General features: G+C 36.4%; 1 protein-coding gene across 1 annotated transcript in view; it reads left to right on the top strand.

Moving 5' to 3' along the window:
- Positions 1–23,739, top strand: part of GFRAL (GDNF family receptor alpha like) — a 29,141-nt gene extending 5,402 nt beyond the window's left edge. Inside the window, exons 3-6 of the mRNA XM_036768331.1 lie at positions 3,688–3,840; positions 12,583–12,639; positions 13,787–14,117; positions 23,472–23,739. Coding sequence (XP_036624226.1) covers positions 3,688–3,840; positions 12,583–12,639; positions 13,787–14,117; positions 23,472–23,739 — 809 coding nt within the window. The remainder of the gene's footprint in view (positions 1–3,687; positions 3,841–12,582; positions 12,640–13,786; positions 14,118–23,471) is intronic.
- Positions 23,740–24,188: the final 449 nt, after the last annotated feature.

The following is a 24,188-nucleotide window of genomic DNA, read 5'->3' as shown; positions in this document are numbered from 1 at the left end:
TAACATTTACACAATCACTAAGACAGTAGAAAAGTGAGGCTAAGCCCATGGGTAATGCAATATCATAAATTGACCCTGTCATAGAAGATTGGCCATCTGGGGAATATGAAGATAAGATAAAAATATTTACATTTAAAAAAATGAAAATTTGAAAAAAAAACTCCACACTTAAGATGACACTTTGCCCAAACACATCATAAATATTATGATGGTTTAGAGATATTGAGCAGTATAATTTCTTGTCCCTTCGTGACATATGACTTATATAGACTTGTTACCCAACCCTCAAACCTTCCCATCCTCCAGTCCAAGTAAGTGGTTGTAAGGAAAATAGAAAAAGAAATAAGACAATAGAAATAACAAAATAAGAAAAAAGGACTAAGAAAAAGATGGCAACTACATCTATCTATGTGGATGCTAACAGAAAAACTGGTTTAATAGAATGGGTGCTAGATCTAAAGCTATAGGATCCTTCCTCAGAGACCTGCTATGTAATCATGGGCAAATCCTTTAGCCTTTCTGTCCCTGAGTTTCCTCATCTTCAAAATGAGAATAATAGGATTTATCATGCCTATTGCACAGGGCTGTTGTAAGGCTAAAATAAGATGATGTAAGGAAAAACTTTTGAAGACATTAAAGTAATATCTGTTGCTCAGTTGTTTCAGTCTTGTCACACTCTATGTGACTCCATTTGGCGATTTCTTGGCAAAGATACTAGAGTAGTTTGCCATTTCCTTTTCCAGCTCATTTTACTGGTGAGGAAATTGAGGCAAACAGGGTTAAGTGACTTGTCCAGGGTCACACAGCTAGTAAGCATTAGAGGCTGGATTTGAACTCAGGTCTTTCTGACTCCAGGCCCAGTGCTCTAGCCACTGCCCCACTTGCCTGCCACAGTAGTAGTTAAAGGTGTTTTCTTATTATCCTCATTTTCCCTATGCTTGTCCTAAGAGACTGACATGTGTTTATGTGAATATGCAAGTATGTATGTATGAATGTGAGACGAAACAAAGATAAATTACTCTGTGCTCTGTACCTGGGCAGACAGGTGTCAAAACCTAGAGCAACGGAAACCTAGTTGGAAACAATCGTGATGATCATTTATTCCAACTACTTCCATCTAGTCCAGCTATTCAACTTCTACTATGTAAACAGAAACTGAAATAGAGCATTTATATAAAATTCTCATAGTCACTTGAGTTGAGAGGAGGATGTAAAGCGTTAAAAAATAAAGCTATTTTTTTAGCAGAAAATCATTCTGATGACAGTTTCAAAGTTGTGTCAACACTGCCACTTAATATTTTCTGTGTCATTATTTTTTAGATATTTTTTAAGATCATAGATCTGGAAGGGATCTTAGAGGTTGTTTATGCCAATTCCTTTATTTTTTGGATAAGGAAACTTGAAGCCCAAATATGTTAAATGGCTTACCCAAGTTTATTCAGTAACTACCAGAGTCAGGATTTAAGCCCAAATCTTCTAACCCCCAAACAGCGTACTTTTCTCTATACAAAAAGTAGTAATTTCCAGAATTTTAGTAATTACATTCTTATAATTATCTCATTATCAGTCCATAATCAGAAATGCACTCAAGCATGTCAAGTAACTTTTAGTAAAAGCATTAGAGGAGCTATTTTGTTTCCCCTTTCAAGATTAGAAATTACACAGAAAGGCCAGTTGTTAAAATGAATAGGGATACAAATCAGAACTGGAACTGTGATTTCATAACTATAGGGAAAGGCCTGGATGAGGAAATTCCTCCTACCAAGTGAGGTTGGCAATTTTTTTGGAACTATAATCTTTTTTTTTATTATTTTTAGTTTACAACACACGGTTCTACATAATTTTGAGATCCAGATTTCTCCCCTCCCTCCCCCTCCCTCCCCAAGACGGCATGGAATCTCATATAACTACCATGTATAACTTCGCATTGAATTAATTTATACACTAGTCAAGTTGTGGAAAAGAATTATGACCAATGGGGTGAATCATGAGAAAGAAGAGACAGAACCAAAAAAAAAAAAACAAAAAAAACAAAAAAAAACAAAAAACCCAAAAACAAAAACAAAAGAGAAGAAAAAAGGCGAGCATGAAGTGTGCCTCAATCTGCATTCAAACTTCACAGTTCTTTCTCTGGATGAAGACAGCATTCTCCATCGTGAGTCCCCTGGAGTTGTCCTTGCACCTTACATTGCTGAGAAGAGCGAAGTATGTCAGGGTTGGTCCTCACAGAATCCATATATCTGTGGTTGTGTACAATGTTTTCCTGGCTCTGCTCCGCTCACTCAGCATTATGTCCTGTAGGTTTTTCCAGATTGTTACGAAGTCCATATCATCCCCATTTCTTATGGCACAATAGTATTCCATTACTTTCATATACCACAGCTTGTTCAGCCATTCCCCAATTGATGGGCATCCCTTTGATTTCCATTTCTTGGCTATCACAAAAAGAGCTGCTATAAATATCCTTGTACATATGGGTCCTTTTCCCACTTGTGTGATTTCTTTGGGATACAACCCTAGAGGTGGTATTGCTGGGTCAAAGGGTATGAACATATCTACAGCCCTTTGGGCATAGTTCCAAATTGCTCTCCAAAATGGCTGGATCAGCTCACAACTCCACCAGCAATGTAGCAATGTTCCAATTTTCCCACATCCTCTCCAGCATTTGTTATCCTCTTGTTTTGTTATTTTAGCCAATCTGACAGGAAAGATGTGGTATCTAAGAGTTGTTTTGATTTGCATTTCTCTAATCAGTAGTGATCCAGAGCATTTTTTCATATGCCTATAGATAGCTTTAATTTCTTCCTCTGAAAACTGCCTGTTCATATCCTTTGACCATTTCTCAATTGGGGAATGCTACTATAATCTTAAAGAATTTCAAAGAGCACTGAGAGATTTAGTGAGTTGTCCAGGGACACACAGCTAAGTTGTGAAGCAATGAGTCTATATAATAGATAGAGAACTAGACTTAATATTGTAAAGATTGAGTTCAAAACCTTTATCAGCCACTTATTAGCTGCATGACCCTGGGCCTACTAACGACTATCTGTCTCAGTTTCCTCATCTGTAAATTGGGGGCAATAATAACACACTTCTCAAAATTGTTGTATTAAATGAGATCATATTTTTAAACTTCTTTAAACTTAAATCACTATGTATTCATTGTTATGCTAATGTTAAAAATAATTTAATGCTAATTTCCTAAGTCTCCTGTAGGGTTTCAAATGATATATCACTTTTTAAAAGAAGATTGTACTATTTTCCATCTAGAATATGACCATAAAGAAATTAACCTAATGAAACATTACATCATTATAACCACAATGTATTACATGCCAAAACTTTTTTTCCCTTGAAACACATCTATGAACACAAATGGGAAAACTCCCTGTACTGATGAACTCACACAAATACGGTTTCCGTTCTATATTAAACATAAATAAAATAAGTTTTTGTGCTTAAACAATGTAAGCTACAAATAAGAAAAAGATTTCACCCTGCAGAGCTTCTCCTTAACTCACCAAGTCATGAAACTTTGGTACTGCTAAATTCATAAGTTATTCAAAATATATTTTAATAAAATATATGTTTTAAAATAAAATAGATATTTAATTAAACTTTTATGAAATCAAGTAATTAAATCCAATATAATATATGCAATATTATATATTTGTCTATGAAATTTAGGTAATGACTGCAAGATGAAAGATTCATTGCGCTGCAACTTAACCATCCAGTCCCTGGAGGATCAATATCCCAAATTTAAAAACTGTCTCTGTACTGAAGATATTTATTGTAGCGTTAACAAGTTGCTTGGGGGACAATGTACCAGTAAAACAGGTAATAAGGAGATTCTCAAATATAGAAAATGATCAGGAGAAAAACACAGATTCTTACCAATGCCAAAATAGATCCTACCTAGTTAACCTTATAGATTTCCTAAGTGTATAGATGTTTGAATCAGCTGCTCAGTTGTGCCCAAACCTTTCTGGTGCTATAGGGTTTTCCTGGCAAAGATACCAGAGTGGCTTGCCATTTCCTTCTCTAGTGGATTAAGACAAACAGGGGTCAAATGATTTGCCCAGGGTCACACAGCTAGTAAGTGTCTGTGGACAGATTTGAACTCAGGTCTTTCTGACTCCAGGCCTAGCATTCTATCCACTGAGCTACCTATCTGCCTGAATCTGCTGTAGAAGTAAATTATTCAGCTGAAACACATACGCTGTAACTTCTCATATATTTCAGATATCAAATTTCACTGAAATACATTCTGAACTGTAGATTATATATTTGCATAAAAACATTTATGGAAATTGTGTTGTAAAAGGACTGAATCAATAATTTAACACGACATCTATCTTTGTGACCTTTAATCATAGAGGCATTTGCTCAAAATGCATTGTTTCTTTCAAAAATATCTTGCATAATCAGACAAATAAACAATGACAGGACCGAAACCGAGACCTCACCACTTTTTTTGCTGATGCTTTATAATCCTTTTGTTTGAATAAATATGTGGAAGAGCTGTTATTGGTAGGAGTTTCTTAAAACCATTGCCTGGATTACAATGCTTATGCAATCTTTAGTATTCCCTCCGTGGCTCATGATAGATTGATCTCTTCTGTGGTTATGACTACTATAATTTAAATCTGAACCTATGCTTTTTTTAACTAAGCTTTAAAACCAAAGAACTAGGCTGAATTTGATTATAGTTTTCAAAAAATCATTGAAAATTTCACATTAGATCCATTTGTATTCAGATATAGTAGCACCACAAATTTTCTTCCACAGATATGGGATTATATCCTGACAACTGGTAGAAAAGATCAATTTCTTTGTGTTTCTGACATAGACACCTAAGACTATCTTAAGTAATCATTGCACAAATGAAGAAAGGGGTTATAAGATATTTAGTTCTGCCCTTCTTATTTACCAAGAAGTCTTATTTGGGCTTCAATTCTTCTCCAAAATGGAACCTTGCCTTTACCTTTCAATATATAAAATGATGAATAACTTCCCACCAAAGTCTTACATGATCTTGAGTCACAGAATACTGCATGTGCTTTGATTTTTGTATGACTTTGGGCTCTTTGGTTTGGTGTTGTTATTTGTCTGTTCTGCTTAAGGGATTAAAAAAAAATCAAACTGGCGTTAGCCACATCACTTGGGGGTATGTATCTCAGCAGAGAGAAACTTTCAGCAGTTTTAAAAAAGAGAAGAAAAACCAATTGTTTAACACATAAAATATTAAGGTGGAATGATGAATGAATTAATAATGAAGCACTTAAGCTTTATTATTTATTTTTTATTTAAGTATTTAAATTTTATTTTTTAAATTTAAAATTTTATTATTCAAGTATTTAAATACTTAAGTATTTACCATGTGCAAAGAACTGTGCCAAGCCCTGGAGATAAGAATAGAAAAGAAAAATAGAAGAATGCAAGTGAGATAATCTTATAGTCAGGAATTCTGGAGAATGTCACCTACAACCACACAGTTCTCCTAGGCAACTTTCTAGACTCTAAATGGAAAGAGGTGCTGATCTTCATTGGTACAGGGAGTTTTCTTGTAGGGAGTTCCCTGTGCCAATAAAATCACAGATCTAATCCTATCCCCTAGAAGTGCAAATGAATAGAATATAAGAATTAGACATGGTTAATTACCATCAGGACCTCAAGCTAAATACTACAAAAAGTCAAAATCTAAATATGTGGATAAGCTTCATGGAAACTGGGCAATGATGTTGCAGAGGGCAGAAATGTGGGTTATATTAAAGTCCAGTTGCCTGGTAGGTAGTGGGTGCTTAATAAAGGTTTATTGATTAATTGAGTCATATCCTTGTATTTATTTTTTACAGAGAATTCAGAGCCCTCAGTCCAAGTCATTAAATCAGATGTCATCCAGTCGACCATGTCAGAAGGGAGAGTGCTAGGGAGCAAAGCTGACAATGACTGCAGTGTGGCCATGCAGGCTTGTCAAGCATCAGAATATTGCTTCATGATCTATGAGAATTTTAAAGAAACATGTGGTTCAAGGATAGAAACTTGCAGCAGTGATGATGCAGCAGGACACCTGTGCATCACATTAAGGGAAAAGCTGAAGGAAAGTGTGCTGTGGGATTGCAACTGTATGGAGCCATTGAATGAAGACTGTATACAAATCTGGAAGAATATATTTGAAAGCCCTTGTTTACAGCATGTGACAGTCTTTAATGGAGAATATGAAGATGACTATATTCAGGAGGACATGAATACAGGTAAGCATCTACTAAAGAGCTTTCAGGAGAAATACATATAAGCACTCTACCACTCCAGAGTGTGTGTGTAGTATTCATGTGATCGAAGATCTTCCCTACCCATTCAATAGGCCTTAGGTGGGGTTAGGTGGGAAAGCTTGATTATATCTTTGTTTTTAAGTAAGCCTAAAGCCTCTACTTACTAGGTACTAAGCTGATTTGGGCATGAAGCCCTCAGGGCCCTAAGGGGAGTTGCTAAGACTAGAGCCAATGGTAGGTGCACTGAGTTCTAGTCAATCATGAATTCAGCCAATCAGAGACCTGAGTTCTAGCCAATCAGATGTTGGCTAGGACAGTATAGAAGGAGAACCCAGAATGTGAGAGAACCAGAATTGAAGAGGGGCAGAACTGAAGGGAAGCAGAATTGAGAAGCAGACATCAAGAAGACATTGAGTCAAGAGGGCACTGAAGAGCAGACATTGAGAGACCCAGTCTTGGAAGAGCTGCAGAAGAGAGTGCTGAGTGGAGAGTTAGGATTCCTGAGTGATTGTTTACAGGAAGGCCCTAGCAGAGATGAAGGTTAGGATGACCTGGTTCCTTGCTATAATACTGTGTTATAATTTCCTTGTTGCTATATTGAAGTGGGCTTACTGATTGTGGAATATAATTACTGCTATATCGAATCGGAGTTATTGGTCTTGGGATAGGATTCTCTGATGTCTAAATAAATGTTGTACTTCCTCTGCCTTCTACCCAGAGAGTTTTTCATACTTTGCAATTCTGAAGCATTCAGGCATGTTCATGGTCATCCTCAATGTCATGAATCTTGCCTTACTGAGAGAAAGAGAGAGAGAGAAAGAGAGAGAGAGAGAGAGAGAGAGAGAGAGAGAGCCCTTTTTCTTTTTAGATTATTTGTTTTTTGAATTCACATTTGGAGAAATGCTAAATTTCAGTTAGAAATTAGTGAAAATAAAGATACTATTTTTTATATTCAAGTTCATGGTCAGCCTGAAATCTATCTATTTAGTTGTTGTTTAGTTGTTGTTCAGTTGTTTCAGGCATGTCTGACTCTGTGACCCCATTTGGGGTTTTCTATTTTATTCTCCAGCCCATTTTATAGACAGAAAAACTTGCCCAGGGTCACACAGCTACTAAGTGTCTGAGGCTGGGTTTGAACTCAGGTCTTCCTGACTCCAGGCCCAGTGTTCTATTGACTACATCACCTGTTTGCCTCAAAATCTATCTATAAATTTCTGCTTAAGAACCCTTGTTCTAGAGATAATTGAAGGACAGAGCTAGAAGATCTAGATCTTATTTCCTCTTTTATGTAGTAAGACATTATTAACTTTCCTTTGTCTTTGGACTCTATCTTCCCTTTTTTTTTAACTTTATGGAAGAGCTTTAATAATGTTCAGTTTGATTAGATAAAAGTATGTTACCAGAAGCATGAAAAATTGAGTTTGGGATGGAGAGGGATTTCCAAAGCATTAGGCTATTTGCATATTTTTGTCTGCATTGTGGAAGAAAAGACTATTTTAACTCGGGCTCATGGTTCTGGTTTGGTTCATTAGTTTTCATTCAAGTTCATTTATGTGTACAATTAATGCACTAAAATCCTTTAATCAGCATGTATAAATAAGGGAAATGGAATTCTGTCAATGAACTCCAAAAGGTATAATTGATCCTGTAATTTTCTCATCTGCTTATTTTCAATTTTTATAAAATATTATTTATCCCAGCCTAGGATTTATTCCAGGAATGCATCTATCTCATTATATGTTTGTCTGGTGACTATGAACTTTATTATATTTTCTGACATTGTATGATCATTGAAATTTTGACAAATAGTTCCCTGAAACAATCATGATAACTCTCTACTTTTGTGGTAATATGTTTTTCCATTAGAGTCTTGCTTCTGTGGCTCATTGTGGCATTAAGGTACACTTGAGTTCTTGAAGGATGCACCCACTGAAGACAAGCGCTGGGAAAATTTGCCAATTTAGAAAGGCTTCGTGTATGTACATGATCATAGATTCTCTCCTGTCTAATGAATGGAATCTACATTGCTGAAAGAAATATGCATACTCCTGGTCCTTTTCTTTAAAATCTCTGTAGCCTTTCTTTTTCAGGAAGATTATATTCCTTTCCATTCTTTCTATGTCTCATCTTTCCTCTTTTCTTTACCCTTCTTTTAAAATCCTGTTGGCATCAATGGATTATTTTATTTTTTCATAAACCACCTGTCTCTCAAGCTTCCTCTCCAGCTGCTTTTACCTTAAAACTTAAGTTAAATGTCTAACAATTTAATCACATTCTAAACAGACCACTGAACCCCAAAAATAATCATCTCACCATCATACAGAAGACCCCCTTCACTTTTCCAGTTTTAAAACACTTTGCTTGATGTCGGATACACTGAGTCAATGCAAACATACAGATTTTCAACCTTTAGGATCTAATTAAACCTTAATTCAGAAATCCTTAGCTTTCCTCTCCCTATCAGCCCTCACTTCCTCTGGGCTGCTTTGGTTCTGTCCCTTTTTGCTATTATATTGTTATACCATCATATTCATTAAATTCATTCATTCAACAAACTGTTGTAGAAACTAAGAACCAAAAGAAGAAAAATAAAATAGTCATTGCCTTAAAATGTGTATTTTATTGAGTGAGACAATATATTCATGTACACATACAATAAATACATGAATGCAGGGAAATGAGGATGGGAGCTAACAGCTACAAGGATCAAGAAGTATAAAAATAGTGCTTGAGCTAAGTTTTGAAAGAAACAAAGAATTCTGAGAGTTAGTCAACCCAAACATTTATTAAGTATTTACTATGTGCCAGGAACTGTGAACCATGTAGAGGTGAGAAAGAAACATGTTCCAAGCATAGGCAACAGCATATCTAAAGGCCTAGAGACAGCAAATGGACTATGTTGAGGAAAGCAATAAGGTAAATTTGGCCAGATTGTAAAGGGTGTGAGGGAGAGTAATGTATACTCGGTCTAGGAAGGTAGTTGAAAGCCAACTGGTGAAGAGCCTTGAATGCCAAACAGAACAGTTTTATTTTATTTTCTATTGAGCCTAGATGTAATAGGGAGCCACTGGAGCTGGGTAGGAGAGTTACATGGTCAAACACCTGAGTTTTAGGAAGATCTCTTTGGCAGTTTTGTGGAATGATGAATTGTAGAGATTGGAGACATGAGGCAGGAAGACCAATGAAGAAGCTATTGACTTGTCCAAGTGAAAGCTGATAGGGGCCTAAACTGATGTGATGTTCATGTGATTAGAAAGAAGAGGTTTGATCTGAAAGATGTCAGAGGTAGAGACAATGAGAATGGAAAGCAATTGGACACATGGTGTGGAGAGAGAAGAGCATGAATGAATGAAATATGAATGAAGAGAATGACTTTGAGGTGACAAACCTATGTGACTGGAAGGATGGTGGCATTCTCAAAAGAATAATTCTGAAAAATGGTGGCCTTGTTGGAAAATTTTGATGAGTTCTGTTTAAACTTATTGAATTGAGATGCCTAGAGCACACCAAGTTGAAAATGTATGACAGGCAGAGTTTGGAACAGTGATGATGATGTTGGTGTTTATATAAGGCTTTAAGTTTTTCAAAGACGTTGGGTGTGATATGGTTGATGACCCAGGAATGACTATTGAGAAGCACCATACAGACAGTTAAGAGAACAAAAAAGAAAGAGCAATATCTCTAAAATTCAGAGTTGTATTAGTAAAGAAATTTTAATAGTTTGGAAGAATGGGCTTCTTAAAAAGTAACAAATTAATTTTAAGAGGCAAAAATGTGAAATTGTAGAGTTCAGTTCTAGCTTTGGGGGGAGGGAAGGAAGAAGTTGATTTGAGTTAACAATACATTCAATAAGAGTAAAACATGATATAATCAATATAGCACCAAATGTAATCTTGGATTGTATTGAATTAGTAGGCAAATCAAAAGAGTTCAGACCAAATACATACTGTTGTTTCCAGTTCTGGGCATCACATTTTAAAATGATTGTGGGAGGGGGAAAAAGGGGAAAAAATTATATTTAAAAGGAATAGCAAGTTGTACATAATAGATTTGCATTTTCATGTGCAATCATCTTTTTCATAATGTTATGTTACGTTATGGAAATACTTATTTTATTATATAAATTGAAAAGAAAAATAAAACTAAAAAGAAGAAGAAAAAAAGAAACTACAAAATGTCGAGCTAAAGGCAGCCAGCAGAAGTCTTGAAAACAACTTATATGCGTAATAGTTGAGAGGAGTGGAGAGAAGAGAAAACCTATGGAACACATGATAGATAGCTATCTTCAAATATTTGGCAGTTAGTCAAATATGTGGAAGAGGGATTAGGCAAATTTTAAGCTCTTGAGGACATAACTAGCAGTAATGACTGGAAGATTTTAACTCAACATAAGGGAGTCACGTTTCAACTCAAGAGCTTTCCAATAGTTTTGGCTGTTCAAAAATGGAATGGGTTATTTTATGAGGCAGTGAGCCCCTCATAACTGGAAGTGAATTGTGTAGAGCAAGATAGTATTCTGGTGATCAATTACTCTAACTCTCTCATTTTGCAAATGAGGAAACTATGGCCCAGAAAGGTAAAGTGACTTGCCCAAGTCACAGTGCCTGGGCATCAGAGGCAAGATAATATAGCAACAATGACAGTAATAACAGTGGCGTCATGATGCTGATGGTAATGATGGCAACAATCATGATGATAAACTAGAGCCCTAGTTTTTTTTTTTTATTTTAAATCTTATGTTCTTTTCCCTACATTCAGGGGAATATTATAGAGGGAGTGGTCACATGACTAAATCATCTCAGAGATCTTTTTCAGCTCTAAGATTCTAAGATACCATTACTTCAATTCATAAGAGCTATTTTTAGACTAAAGTAATTTGAGAAGACAATATTGTCTAAATTACACTTCTATAGGGAAGGTTAATTCGGTTCAGAAAAGCCATCTAAGTCATTGTTTATGTTGAAATACAAGACTCATCCCCAATTGAGAAATGGTCAAAGGATATGAACAGGCAGTTTTCAGAGGAAGAAATTAAAGCTATCTATAGGCATATGTGAAAATGCTCTAAATCACTACTGATTAGAGAAAGGCAAACCAAAACAACTCTTAGGTACCATATCTCTCCTGTCAGATTGACTAAAATAACAAAACAGGAAAATGATAAATGCTGGAGAGGATGTGGGGAAATTGGAACACTGTTACATTGCTGGTGGTGTTGTGAAATGATCCAGCCATTTTGGAGAGTAATTTGGAACTACGTCCAGAGGGCCACAGGAATGTTCATACCCTTTGACCCAGCAATACCACTTCTAGGGTTGTATCCCAAAGAAATCACACAAGCGGGAAAAGGACCCATATGTACAAGGATATTTATAGCGGCTCTTTTTGTGGTAGTCAAGAATTGGAAATCAAAGGGATGCCCATCAATTGGGGAATGGCTGAACAAGCTGTGGTATATGAAGGTAATGGAATACTATTGTGCCATAAGAAATGGGGATGATATGGACTTCATAACAACCTGGAAAAACCTACACGACATAATGCTGAGTGAGTGGAGCAGAGCCAGGAGAACACTGTACACAACCACAGATATATGGATTCCGTGAGGACCAACCCTGACAGACTTCGCTCTTCTCAGCAACACAAGGTGCAGGCACAACTCCAAAGGACTCACGATGGAGAATGCTATCTACTTCCAGAGAAAGAACTAAGAAGTTTGAATGCAGATTGAGGCACACTTCATGCTCGCCTTTTTCTCTTCTCTTTTGTTTTTGTTTTTGGGTTGTTTTTTTTTTTTTTTTGGTTCTGTTTCTTCTTTCTCATTATTCATTCCATTGGTCGTAATTCTTCTCCGCAACTTGACTAGTGTATAAATTAATTCAATACGAAGTTATACGTGGTAGTTATATGAGATTCCATGCTGTCTTGGGGAGGGAGGGGGGAGAGAGGGGAGAAAATCTGGAACTCAAAATTATGTAGAACCGTCTGTTGTAAACTAAAAAGAAAAATTAAAAAAAAATTAAAAAAGAAAAGAAATACAAGACTCAGTCACTAACATTTGTTCCTATGTTTAACAGGCGAGGATGATGAACTGACTTGAACAATAGTCCAAAGAGATTGTTTTTTGCTCAGCTCTTTGCTCAAATCTCATTCTGAATTTGTAGGTTTAAAAACTAATTTCTTGGTGTTGCCACTTTGGCTAATTGCTAACTATTTTAAAAAAGGGTCTGTGTAAATAATTTTGGATCATATGTTCCAGTTACATGTAGGGAAATTTTTGATAATAATTTTGTTTCTTTTCTTCTAGATTACATTAACGAGCCTATTAAATTGCATTGGGATAAAACTACTCTTCCTCACCATGGTAAGCGTTATGAAAGTTAACAGTGCATGCCACATTCTGTAGTTAGTCAATATTTTTGTTATTGCAAATGATACCATCAATAACCCAAATATTTTAAACATGATTTCCATATACGTATTTCTCTCTCCCTCTCTCTATGCACATATGTATGTGTGTATATACATGTAACATCAAAATATATTTTCAAGGACATATATACAAACGCATTAATTTTTCATATTTTATTATTATAAGTTATTTGAACCTCAGTTTGCTTGCTCATCAGTAAATTGAAATGATACCTCTGTGGTATAGTGGAAAAAGTTCTGAAATTGGATTCTAAGGACCTGGATTCAAATAGTGGTTCTGAAATTTATGACCCATGTGATATTGAGTGAAACTTTTAACCTCCCTGTCTATAAAATGAGGGTATTGGATTAGAAGATCTTAAAGGTTTCTTCCACTACCAGATCATGATTTCATGATCCTGTAATCCTAATGTGGGCAACGAAATAGTATATGTTAAATATTTTACAAACATAAAAGTCCAATTGATTATTATTATTATTATTGTTATTATATTATCAAAAGGCATTGTGATGGTTCCTTGTCCTTTGTCATTCATCTGAGAAACTTATGTTCAGGGTGTTTCATGAAATCCAGAATTATTCTTGCTCCTCTCCTCTGATATCTCCCCAAAAGCAAAGTGAACAAGAAATAAATATTAAAGTCATTCACTTTTTGGTTCTCATTAAATGCTTATTGTTATTATTATTTTTGTTGTTATAAATATGTGGTTTCAATGGTTTATAAACCCCTCAGCATGAAAACTCCCTGCACTAGTGTACTCTCTTTAGTGTAGAGCCTTAAAGAGCTGTCTGAAACATTGAGAGGTGAAATGTCTCACCCTTGGTCACACAGCGATTGCGTATTTGAGGCAGAACCAGAACTGAGGTCTTCCTGGCTTCGAAGCTGGCCCTTTCTCTGCTACAACATGCTGCCTCTCACAGCAAATTCCTACTTTTTCTAAAGCACAGTTGCTGAAACCTAGCAGATTAGTAATGCACTATTAGTATTTCAATTCCAGACTTCTCACAGTATTTTCTAGGTGCTCCATGTGTAGATGCCTACCTATTTTCCTGCAATCTGAACATATTTCTGCTTGTAGGATTCCAAGGGATCTGGTCCTGTTTGGAAGCAGCACAGGTTTGTGTTGGAGATGTAATGTGTAACAAACAGTTGGCTCTGTACCTTAAGGCTTGTTCAACAACTGGAAGGCCATGCAATCTGACACAGTGCCAAGCAGCCATCCGCTTCTTCTATCAAAACATGCCTTTTAACATTGGCCAGATGTTGGCTTTGTGTGACTGTGCTCCAGCCGATATACCTTGTCAGAAGTCCAAAGATGTTCTTCATAGCAACTCGTGTTCCATGAAAGTAGTTCCGCCCCCATCATGCCTTGATGTAATTCACAGCTGCCGAGATGATGAAATATGCAGGTAACTAAAAGCATGTCTTTCCATTTTTCTTATGTTGATGCTTTACTTGTTACTGTTCAATCTTAACACTTCACCTGGTTAACCCAGCCATAGTACTTCTTAGCAAAAGGCAATAGAAAACAAACAAAAAAAAAACAAAGAAAACAAACAAAAATACCATAACAATATGAATACACTAATTTTATAGGAAATATGAATCATAAATAATTTACAGGGATTCTATCTATCTACATTTATATGCATATGTATGGAAATATATACATACTATATATAGACATACATACATATTTGTGTATGTCTATATATGTGTGTATATGCACATATACACACTCATATACATTATTTTATACTTTATATACATATATTCGGGGTTTTCTTGGCAAAGATACAAGAATGGTTTGCCATTTCCTTCTCTGGCTCATTTTACAGATCAGGCAATTGAGGAAAACAGTGCTAAGTGATTTGCCTGAGGTCACTCAGCTAGTAAGTGTCTTAGGCCAGAGTTGAACTCATGAAGATGAGTCTTCCTAACTTCAGGCCTGGCTCTCTATCCATTGCACCACCTATATGTATATGTCTATATTATACAAACATATATGATGTATATGCATATAGTATACACAAATGTATGATTTACATATATGTGTGTACATGTATGGATATAGTTATATATTCAAATATAGATACATAGTGTTATGCAAAATACAATTTAACATGCAAAAAGTTGACTTAGTAGCTAACAATTAGTATTATTAATGTTACACATTCTCTCCTAGCAACTGGTGTCTGGCTACCTTTCTAGTCTTACTACGCATTACTCCTTTCATGCATGTGCTTTAACAAAATCGTCCTTCCTGCTATTCCTCATATATGACATTCTAATTCCTGTCTCTGACTTCGCACAAACTATCTCCCATTCATAGGATGACTCATCTCCACCTCCTAGAATGCCAAGATTCATTCAAAACTCAGCTAATATGCTCTTACAGGAAACCATTGCTAATGGTCCAAGTAGCTAGTGCCCCTTCCAAAATAATCCTGTACTCATTTTGCATGTACTTTATATGAACAATACATAGACATGCTGTCTTGCCCAATTAATTGTAAACTCATTGAGAACTGGTAGTGTTTCATTACTGTTTCTCCCATCCAATAAGGAGCAGAACTGGGAGTTGAGGCAGGAGACAATTCTGAAAAGTGTGATGTCTGTGAATGGAGGAAAGAGAGAGAGGTAGCCTAGTTATTTTGGAATTTAGCTTCAGCAGAGCCTGGGGAACCCAGAGGAATGACCTGTCAATAAATACTGTTTTAGCAACTGCTATGTGCCAGGCATTGTGCTAAGCATGAGGAGCAAACACACATTAGAAGAGAAAGGATATTGGGCCCCTGAAGAGGTGATGGCTAGTTGCTTGGGCCACTGTGCTCCTAAAGGTTGTGCTTCTTTCCTTGTGTACTATATCTTAATCCTTAATCTTCTTGCTGACACTGAATGTATTTTTGGGAGAATGCATCCCAGATTAATGGAGGAAATATTCTGTAGGTGCTGAAAGTATGTTGCTTCCTCGGTAAATGTCTTTGCAATGAGTCAAATCATGTCCTCTGGATGACTACTGAAGGCAAACGCTCTAGTACTCACGACCTATAATTTTGGACCTGGGTGTCATAGTCTACTTGGGGACCCAGCTTCTGACTATGATTCAGGGAATAAAAAAGGGGGCACTAAATTATCAAAGGCTCCCAGGTGTATGAGGAATGCGCCATCCATATTATTGCTGGCTGTGACCTCTTTCCAACCTGACTACCTCCTCACTTATATGATTCTTGTTGCTTAACCCCTAGGGAAGATAATTCCTTTTGTAAATCCTCTTCCTAGCCCTGACCATAGATCTGTTCCTTGGGGTGTACAGGTTGTTGAGGGAGGACTAGCACCTCTGGTGTCAGGGCTTGCTAAACCCTTTTCAGGGCTGCTCAGCCATCTTTGGTGTCCACCTTCACCCAACTCTTACCTGTGGCTCCAACCATCTTAGCAAACAGGCTGCACCAGGTTGAGGGTAACCAATAGGCCTCAAATCTGTCAGTGAATTAGCATGTGAAAATTTTTCCTAGTAAGTGGGTGGAGAAGAACAATTTGTTCCAATGGCCAGAAGGGTGACTAAAATAGGTACTAGAGAGTGCTTAGAGCTTGGTCAGGCATCAAAGACACCAAGCCCATTCATTACATCCTGGCCATTTCCAGAGGTCTTGACTTTTGTTCTGCCACCGGACTTTTATGACTCAAGAAGAGAGAGTAAGGCTGATGACCTTGCTCAACTCTATGTAACTTAAATCCAATGCATGTGACAATCAAGACTTCACCCACAATGTCACTGGTCCTCTTCACAAATGAAGGATGAACAACAACATTACTCCAATGGTATAAAATCCAAATAGAAATGGAGGACACTTCTCTCTAAATATAGATCCCCACAGTCTATGTGTTAACTTAGTTTTAAAACATAATATTATCTATATTTTATTGTATCTATGTTTATTTGGTTAAATATTTCACAACTATGTTTTAATCTAGTTTGGGTCCTTGGAGTGTCAGGGGCAAGTTTTTGACACCTCTGCCTTACTCCGTGCATGCAGCCTGATTTAACCCTAGCCTTTTGTTCATATGAACTGGGCTAAAGTATTCAATTTAAGGGCCCCTTTTGTGGCTACAAATCTAGCATTAGATTTGATTCTGTCAGTGGTGGGTAAAGGAAAGTGGAATAGAAAATGATGACACCTAATTTGTATGAATTACACAGGTGTCATAGTGACACCCTGATTCTTTAAGGTTGATGAAAATTTGACTCTTCTCAGTGCCATCTCATATTCATTTTTTTAAAGCTGCTTCCTCACATTAGTAAGTATCTTTAAACATGTGTGACTCCCATTACTGGCTGCATAGTTTGTTCTATTCATTGGGGAAAATAGAGCCCCTTAGGTTACAAACTCATTTAAAAGTGATAAAAATCATTTTTTCCATTCTCAGTGTTTGCAATTCTCAGCGCCAAGTCATAATTGTTGCTATAGGCATTGTCAAGTCATCTGAAGGCTTTAAATGATATATATTCTCCCTGAGGGGCTGAACACTTGGAAAGTCAAATTCTTTTTCAGATTTGTACCTTTATTCATCCATTATTCCCAAAATCTTAAAGTTGAAAACAGTAAAGTTTCAACACATTCATCAAAGAAATCCAATTGAATCAGGCACACATTGGGGGTGGGGGGTGTCATTATACATAGGTTCAAAAGGCCCTTAGAGGTCATCTAGTCCAAATCCCTCATTTTACATTTGAAGAAACTGAGGCACATCCAGGTGAAATGACTTTCCAAAAGTGACAGAAGTATTACATAGAAGAGGGGAGATTTGAATTCAGCTTCCAAATTTTGCACCCCAATTTAAATTTTCTTTCTGCTGCAACACAAGGATTGAATAAAAATGCAAGAGTTCAGAAGTACAAAAATAGTAATTTTTATATTATTTGGCTTTGACTTAGAATTCTGTAGGAATACTCACTTTCTCTTAATCATTAATAATTTCACTTTAATACATGTTCCCTTTCAAACTACAAAGACTTTTCCTGGTGTCAGAAAATGCATTCCTCCTGCAAAATGGCTCTATTGACCATCTCTTGCATTTCTTACTATTTGTCCAGGTTATTCTGCCAGAGGGCTGAATCGCCTTTGTTTTCCACTCCTCTGTTATGACTCATGCCCTGCTTTTTCTATGACCACCCACAAAGAACCAGCTTCCCACCCCCCTTTAACATAGACTTTTGAAATCTCTTACAATGCAATCATTTCTTCACATGGCTCCAATTCCTTATTTAATGTGGATTTGTACTTTTGAGTGGTTTTAGAAGTATCTTAACTACCATATTTTAGTTGACTCAATATATCACTTCTATATCCTCCACTATTCATTTTTTCTTCATTCTTCCTTTCTTCCTCTGTAGCTTTCATTTAGCCACCAGCCAAATGCTCTGTATTTTAGAAGCAGCAAAATTAGCTGCACTATATTACATCATACATTTAGCATTAGAAGGGATCCTGGAAGCTTTTGAGTAGAATCACCTCATTTTATAGATTAGGAAGTTGAGGCTGAGGATAAGTTAAGTAACATGGCAAAGATTACCTTGATAGTAATTAGTATAGGCTAGATATGAATCCAGGTCCCCTGATTACAAATCTAGCACCCTTTTCATTGTCCCATTAACTGGTTCTTTTTGCTTTGTTTTGTTTTTTTGTTTTTATTTATATGAGTTCTGATAGTCTGCTGACTGTATTAATTGTATGTACACCCAGGAGAAAAAGCATACCATAGAAAAAGTATTCTTATTCCAGGGAATCCTTTCAGTAGCACTGCAAACTTAGATAGGAAAAATTACATTTTTGCTTCAATATAATCATTTTCTTTAGTAATCCTATGTATTTTATTTTATGCAATTAAAAACATTATTCGAAGAAGAGAACAATAAGTTCCACTAGACTACCAAAAGGCTTTCTCTCTCTGTCTGTCTCTGTCTGTCTCTGTCTCTGTCTCTGTTTCTGTCTCTGTCTCTCTCTCTCTCTCTCTCTCTGTCTCCCTCTCTCTCTGTCTCTCTCTCTCTCTCTGCCTCTCTCTGTCTCTCTCTGTCTCTCTGCCTCTCTCTGTCTCTCTCTGTCTCTGTCTCTCTCTCTGTCTCTCTCTCTCTCTCTCTCACACACACACACACACACACACACACACACACACACATCATAATAGATATACTTGGTTTACTTAATTTATGTATAAACCAAATGTCTTTCCACCAAAAGGTTGGGCACCTAGAAATTTTTTTTCATTAATACTGTCTACTAAGGTGTCAAAGATTTGGATTCTATATCAATGAAAAGATTGTCCATACCCATGACCACTCCCTCCTCCCCCCTCCGCTTTTAACCTATCCTCTCTCTTCACATCTCCCTTCCCTTCTCCAATTTCCTCACCTCTCTTTACTTGTACAATAGTAATTTGCATTAGCTGCTTCACAGGGTTAGTTTGAGGAAAACACTTTGAAAATGTAGTAGAAATATGTATTTTTACTACTGCGGTAGTAGTTCTTCCTTGTGTGTTTCAAGTCTCTGCAAAAGGTACCACCTCTGCCCCTAATCCTTTTCATCAAAAAGCTGTTGAGAGGCCTGAAGAAGCCCCAGATCAATTTGTATGAACTAATCCAGCTGCCAAGGAAGGAGGTGAGAAATTGAAAGAAGCTGCAAAGGATATATGAGTGTCTTTCCTTTTCTCCAAAAGGCTCAGTAGGAGATGTTTACCAGCAGTAGGTATATTGAATAGATACTGAAAAAGAGGAGAGATAAGCAGAATCAATTCATCCTCACTGGGCCAGGAATAGGAAACCAAATAGGTATATATTAGCTTGATGAACTGCCAAACATGGTTTATGCTTAAATCACAGGGGGACAAGAAATGACTGACACAAACAGTTATTGAGTGAAACAAGTTTTATTAGGATATACAGGAGCAGGTGTCAATCAGCAGCCCCTCAGCTCTCAGATACTGCTGTAAGAGATCCTGAATCAGTACCTCAAACAGCCACACATCAATCTGGATGCTATATTTTCAATTACTGAGTACAAACTAGGTCCTTTCAAAATGCAACTGGGAATGAGAATAGCAGTTGGGACTTCTGCTGCCAAGACTGAGTAACAGGAGACCATTTAAATGAAGTGAGGGTTTAAATCCCTTCAGGGTCTAGGTGGAAAAATACCATACAATTACATTTCTTCTATGAGGCCCTTTATGATAGTAAATCTTCCACAGGATGGAAAAATACAACCAAGCCTTCTGATCTGCTGGGGGGTCTTTATCACTTTCTCAAGGTAATATTTTCTCAAGTTGTATGAAGTACAATGAAGGAGGAGATAGGAGCCCTGTGGCAATATATATCCTCCCTTTTTCTGGTGAGAAACCCAACAGATAAGAGAAGTTAATTCCTGAGAACCAGAAACTTCAACAGAAAAGCACAATTTAAGGCTTTATTTATGTAAGTGAGCATCATCGTTGTTCAAAATATGTAGGGAGAGAGTCGTTTTGTTCCTGAATATATATGTTCACAGCAGCAATGTGCATATTTTTCCAACCACAAGCAGTCCCTGGTATGAAGAGATCTCTTGAGAATTAGAATCATAATGACACTTCTCTGTTAACACCATTAGTTGCCTCTTGCAAAGGCTTAATATTTCTTTTAAATTGAGCATAGTTTATTTTTCCTTTAAGCCACATTTATTCCACTTTGAGGGAAGCTGGAACTTCTTTCTGGCAAAGTGGAAAGAATCAAGTTGCTGTTGTAATAACAAAGTAGAGGCGAGGTAATAAGTAATATATGTTATTTTAAAAAAAGGAAATTCACTTGCTTACATATAAATTAGAAAATAAAATCATGATTTGCTTACCCAGTATCTAAAATAAAACATACTATAGATATAATTTAGTATTTTGCGATTATTTTATTGTTTTAAAAATTGAAAACTGAAAGCTTACTATCACCCTAGACACTAAGAGGGAACCAAAGATAAATAAGGATGCATAGAAAAAAAATTCCACTTAGGGGGGAAGGGTTGAACCTAGTTATAGGTAGGATGTAAGGAGCCAGTGGATGAAAGAATGAAGATGAAGGAAAGGAGGGAACTACTGAGAAGAGATGCAATAGAGGAAGAATTGAAACTGAAAGGAAGAAAGAGATGATTAAATGGTCAAAGTTTTAGGGGATGTGAGTGGGAATAGGATCAAAGATCCTTTACTAAGACAAAGGACCACATCTTACTCAGGGAGTGAAGGAGAAAAGGGATATGAGGAAGAGGGTTTAGAAATATAGAGCAAGGGAGAAGAGGGAGATTTTACTCACAAGCTCAGAAATTGGATAGATAGATAGGTAGATAGACAGACAGATAGACAGATAGATAGATAGACAGTCAGACAGACAGATAGCTGGCCTAAAGAAGGTGTTTCTTCTTTAGCATCAAATTTTATTGTTGTTGTTTAATCATTTCAGTCATGTCTGATTTTTCAAGACCCCTTTGGAATTTTCTTGGAAAAGTCACTTGGAGTGGTTTGCAGTGTCCTTCTCCAGCTCATTTTACAGATGAAGAAACCAAAGCAAACAAGGTTAAATGACTTGCTCAGGGTCACACAGCTAGTTAAGTGTCTGATTTGAACTCAGGAAGATGAGTCTTCCTGACTCCAGGCCTGGTGTTCTATCCACTGTGCCACCTAGCTGCCCTCCAACATTGAATACTTTGAGAATTTTCAAGGTTATATTTTAAATTTGTGTGCCTAACTACAATTTGCAACATACTTTAATTACTTTAAGGAAATGGCTATTTAAAATATGAAGATTAAGGAAAGCACACTCCCAGATAATGAAGGGTACTATCATTGTGGTATATTTCCTTAAAGAGATTAGCAGTATCAAGATAGATAACCAAGAGCTATGTACCCAGGAGGCATGCGGTAAATTTTTGATAACAAGTTGTTAAAAATAGGCTAGAAATTAATTTAGATATAAATATTAAGATAGAGCTCTATGTTGCCGATGAAATTGTAAAAGTAATGCTCTTTTGTCATGAATGTTTCAAAAAAGGTAGTTGGAGTAAATTATGTAAGTTGCTATCGAAATTGATCAAATATATTGTCAAAATATTCTTTATAGTAGATCTTCGACTCTACCTCATTTAAATCTAATTCATGCCCAAGTCAAAACCCCACCCTATGATGTCGTTGATCGTCTTCAAAAATGAACAATCAACAAAGTACATACTAAGCAGTTATATTTAAAAAGCAAACAAGAAAGCAACAAAAAGCCAAAAATCTTTTATTCTGATGATTTTTTTAAGTTTGCTTTTAATCAGAACCTGCTAGGAATCTTGGAAATATTTAGTCAATTTTAATTGAGACCTTGGAGTACAAGAGAAGGAAATTGGCCATCGTCCACTTTTCATGGATGGGAAATTTGGGTTAAGTGACTTAGACCAAACTCACTCAATGAGAAAATGGCTGATTGATTACCCATAAGGGTAGTGTTGCCAGACATAATTAGTGCCATACCATAAATCTTCATTCACCAAGTGAACCCACAACTGAAGTTAAAATGAATGAGAATTAATACCTATGTTTAATCAGAAATAGAATGTCATCTTTTTTTCTTGTCTTTTCCTATTGAAGGTATTTTCTTATGTAACTTTACCTTCCATTTGCATTGTAGGCAGTCCCTAGAATTCTGCATTCTATTTAGGCTACTAGTTTTGAGGAACAGTGAGTGAATGTGGTAGAAGCCTAATGGTGCAAAAATAAGATTTTTTTATTACCCTTTGATGCATTCTCTGCTCTATTCAAGCTGAATTGGACTAGTTGTTCTTCCTTATGTCTAATATTCCATTTTCAGGTTATTTCCATGCCTAGAATTCTCCACTTCTCCTTCCTCTAAGCTTTATGGAATCTCTAGCTACCTTCAAGGCTCAGCTCAAACACCCCTTCCTACTTGAGCCCTGGTCTATTCACCTCCCAGCCCCCAGGTTGTTAGTGCCCTCTCTACTGAAAATTACTTTGCAATTCCTTTGTATATATTTTATTTTAACTTATCTGATAGTGGGGCTTAGTGGATACAGAGCTTATCTTAGAGTCAAGAAGACCAGGATTAAAAATACGCAGCTCTGTTTCATACTGGGCCAGTTAGTTAACCACTTAGTTCTCTAATGTAGGCAACTCTCAGAGAGGATGAATTGAGAACAGGTATTAATCAACATTGGTAGCTACATGACACAGTGAATAGAGTGCTGAGCTTGGAGCCAGGAAGACATCTTCCTGAGTCCAAATCTGACCTCAAAACTAACTGGGTGACCCTGGGCAAGTCACTTAACCCTGTTTGCCTTGGTTTCCCCATTTGTATAATGAGTTGGATAAGGAAATGGCAAGCCACTCCAGTTTCTTGGCCAAGAGAATCCCAAATGGGATCACAAATAGTCAGGCAGGACTGAACAAGTAGGGAACATGACCCCTTGACCTTTTTACACCAATGAAATAAGAGGTCCAATTTTGAAAAAAATATCCATACATAAATTGTTTCCTTAAGTAGAATATAAGCTCCTTGAGGATGGGGAATGTTTGTTTGTTTCTTTCCTTTTTTTTTATCACCAGCATCTAACACAGTGCCTGTCACATGCCTTTCACTATTTATTAGTGTAGTACCTGGAACATAGTAGGTCCTTTGTAAATGATTATTGATTGGTTGAATTGAATTGAGTTAATGTGAATAACTAATAACTATTCTTGACTTTTTTTACCAGAAGCCGCTATGAAACATTTCAGTCAAAATGTTGGCAGCGTGTCACTGAAAAATGCTATTATGACGAGACTTGCATTAATACCTTCAATAAGGAAGATATAACTTGCTCAGCAAATGATAAATGCAAAGCTGCATATATTGGCACCCTGGGGACCATCCTTCATGTCCAATGCACCTGCAGCTCCATTCCATTCACTGAACAGCCTTTATGTGAGATTTTTTATCACATGCTTCAGAGCAGGTCCTGCTTCAGTAAGTCATCTGATTAACATGACCCTTAAAAAATGTCAATTTTTATGCAATAACTAGACCTAAATATACATGCATATAGATATACATATATAGATATGTATATATAGTTGTACACATGCATATAGATAGATGAATATATACATACATATGTGTGTGTATCCTCATTAGTAGGGAAAGTGACACCTTGACCTTCTTATGCCAATGAAATCAGAGGTTCTATCTGAGAAAAAAAAATATCTGTATACATGTTTGTTTTGTTTTGTTTTTCCCTAAGTAGCATATGATCTCCTTGAAAGTGGAGAATGTTTAATTTTTAAATCACAAGTACCTAACACAGTACAGTGCTTTTCATGTAGTAGATACCTATATCCATATCTCATCTCCATTTTTATCTCTATCTCTATATATCTTTTTCTCTATATATCTATTTTTCTTTATTTAATTTTGTACTGGTAAGCATGCATTT

The sequence above is a fragment of the Trichosurus vulpecula genome, chromosome 7, assembly GCF_011100635.1.
Source record: "Trichosurus vulpecula isolate mTriVul1 chromosome 7, mTriVul1.pri, whole genome shotgun sequence".
NCBI lineage: Eukaryota > Metazoa > Chordata > Mammalia > Diprotodontia > Phalangeridae > Trichosurus > Trichosurus vulpecula.
Note: the sequence above shows the minus strand (reverse complement) of the source record. Positions and strands in the feature narration are given on the sequence as shown.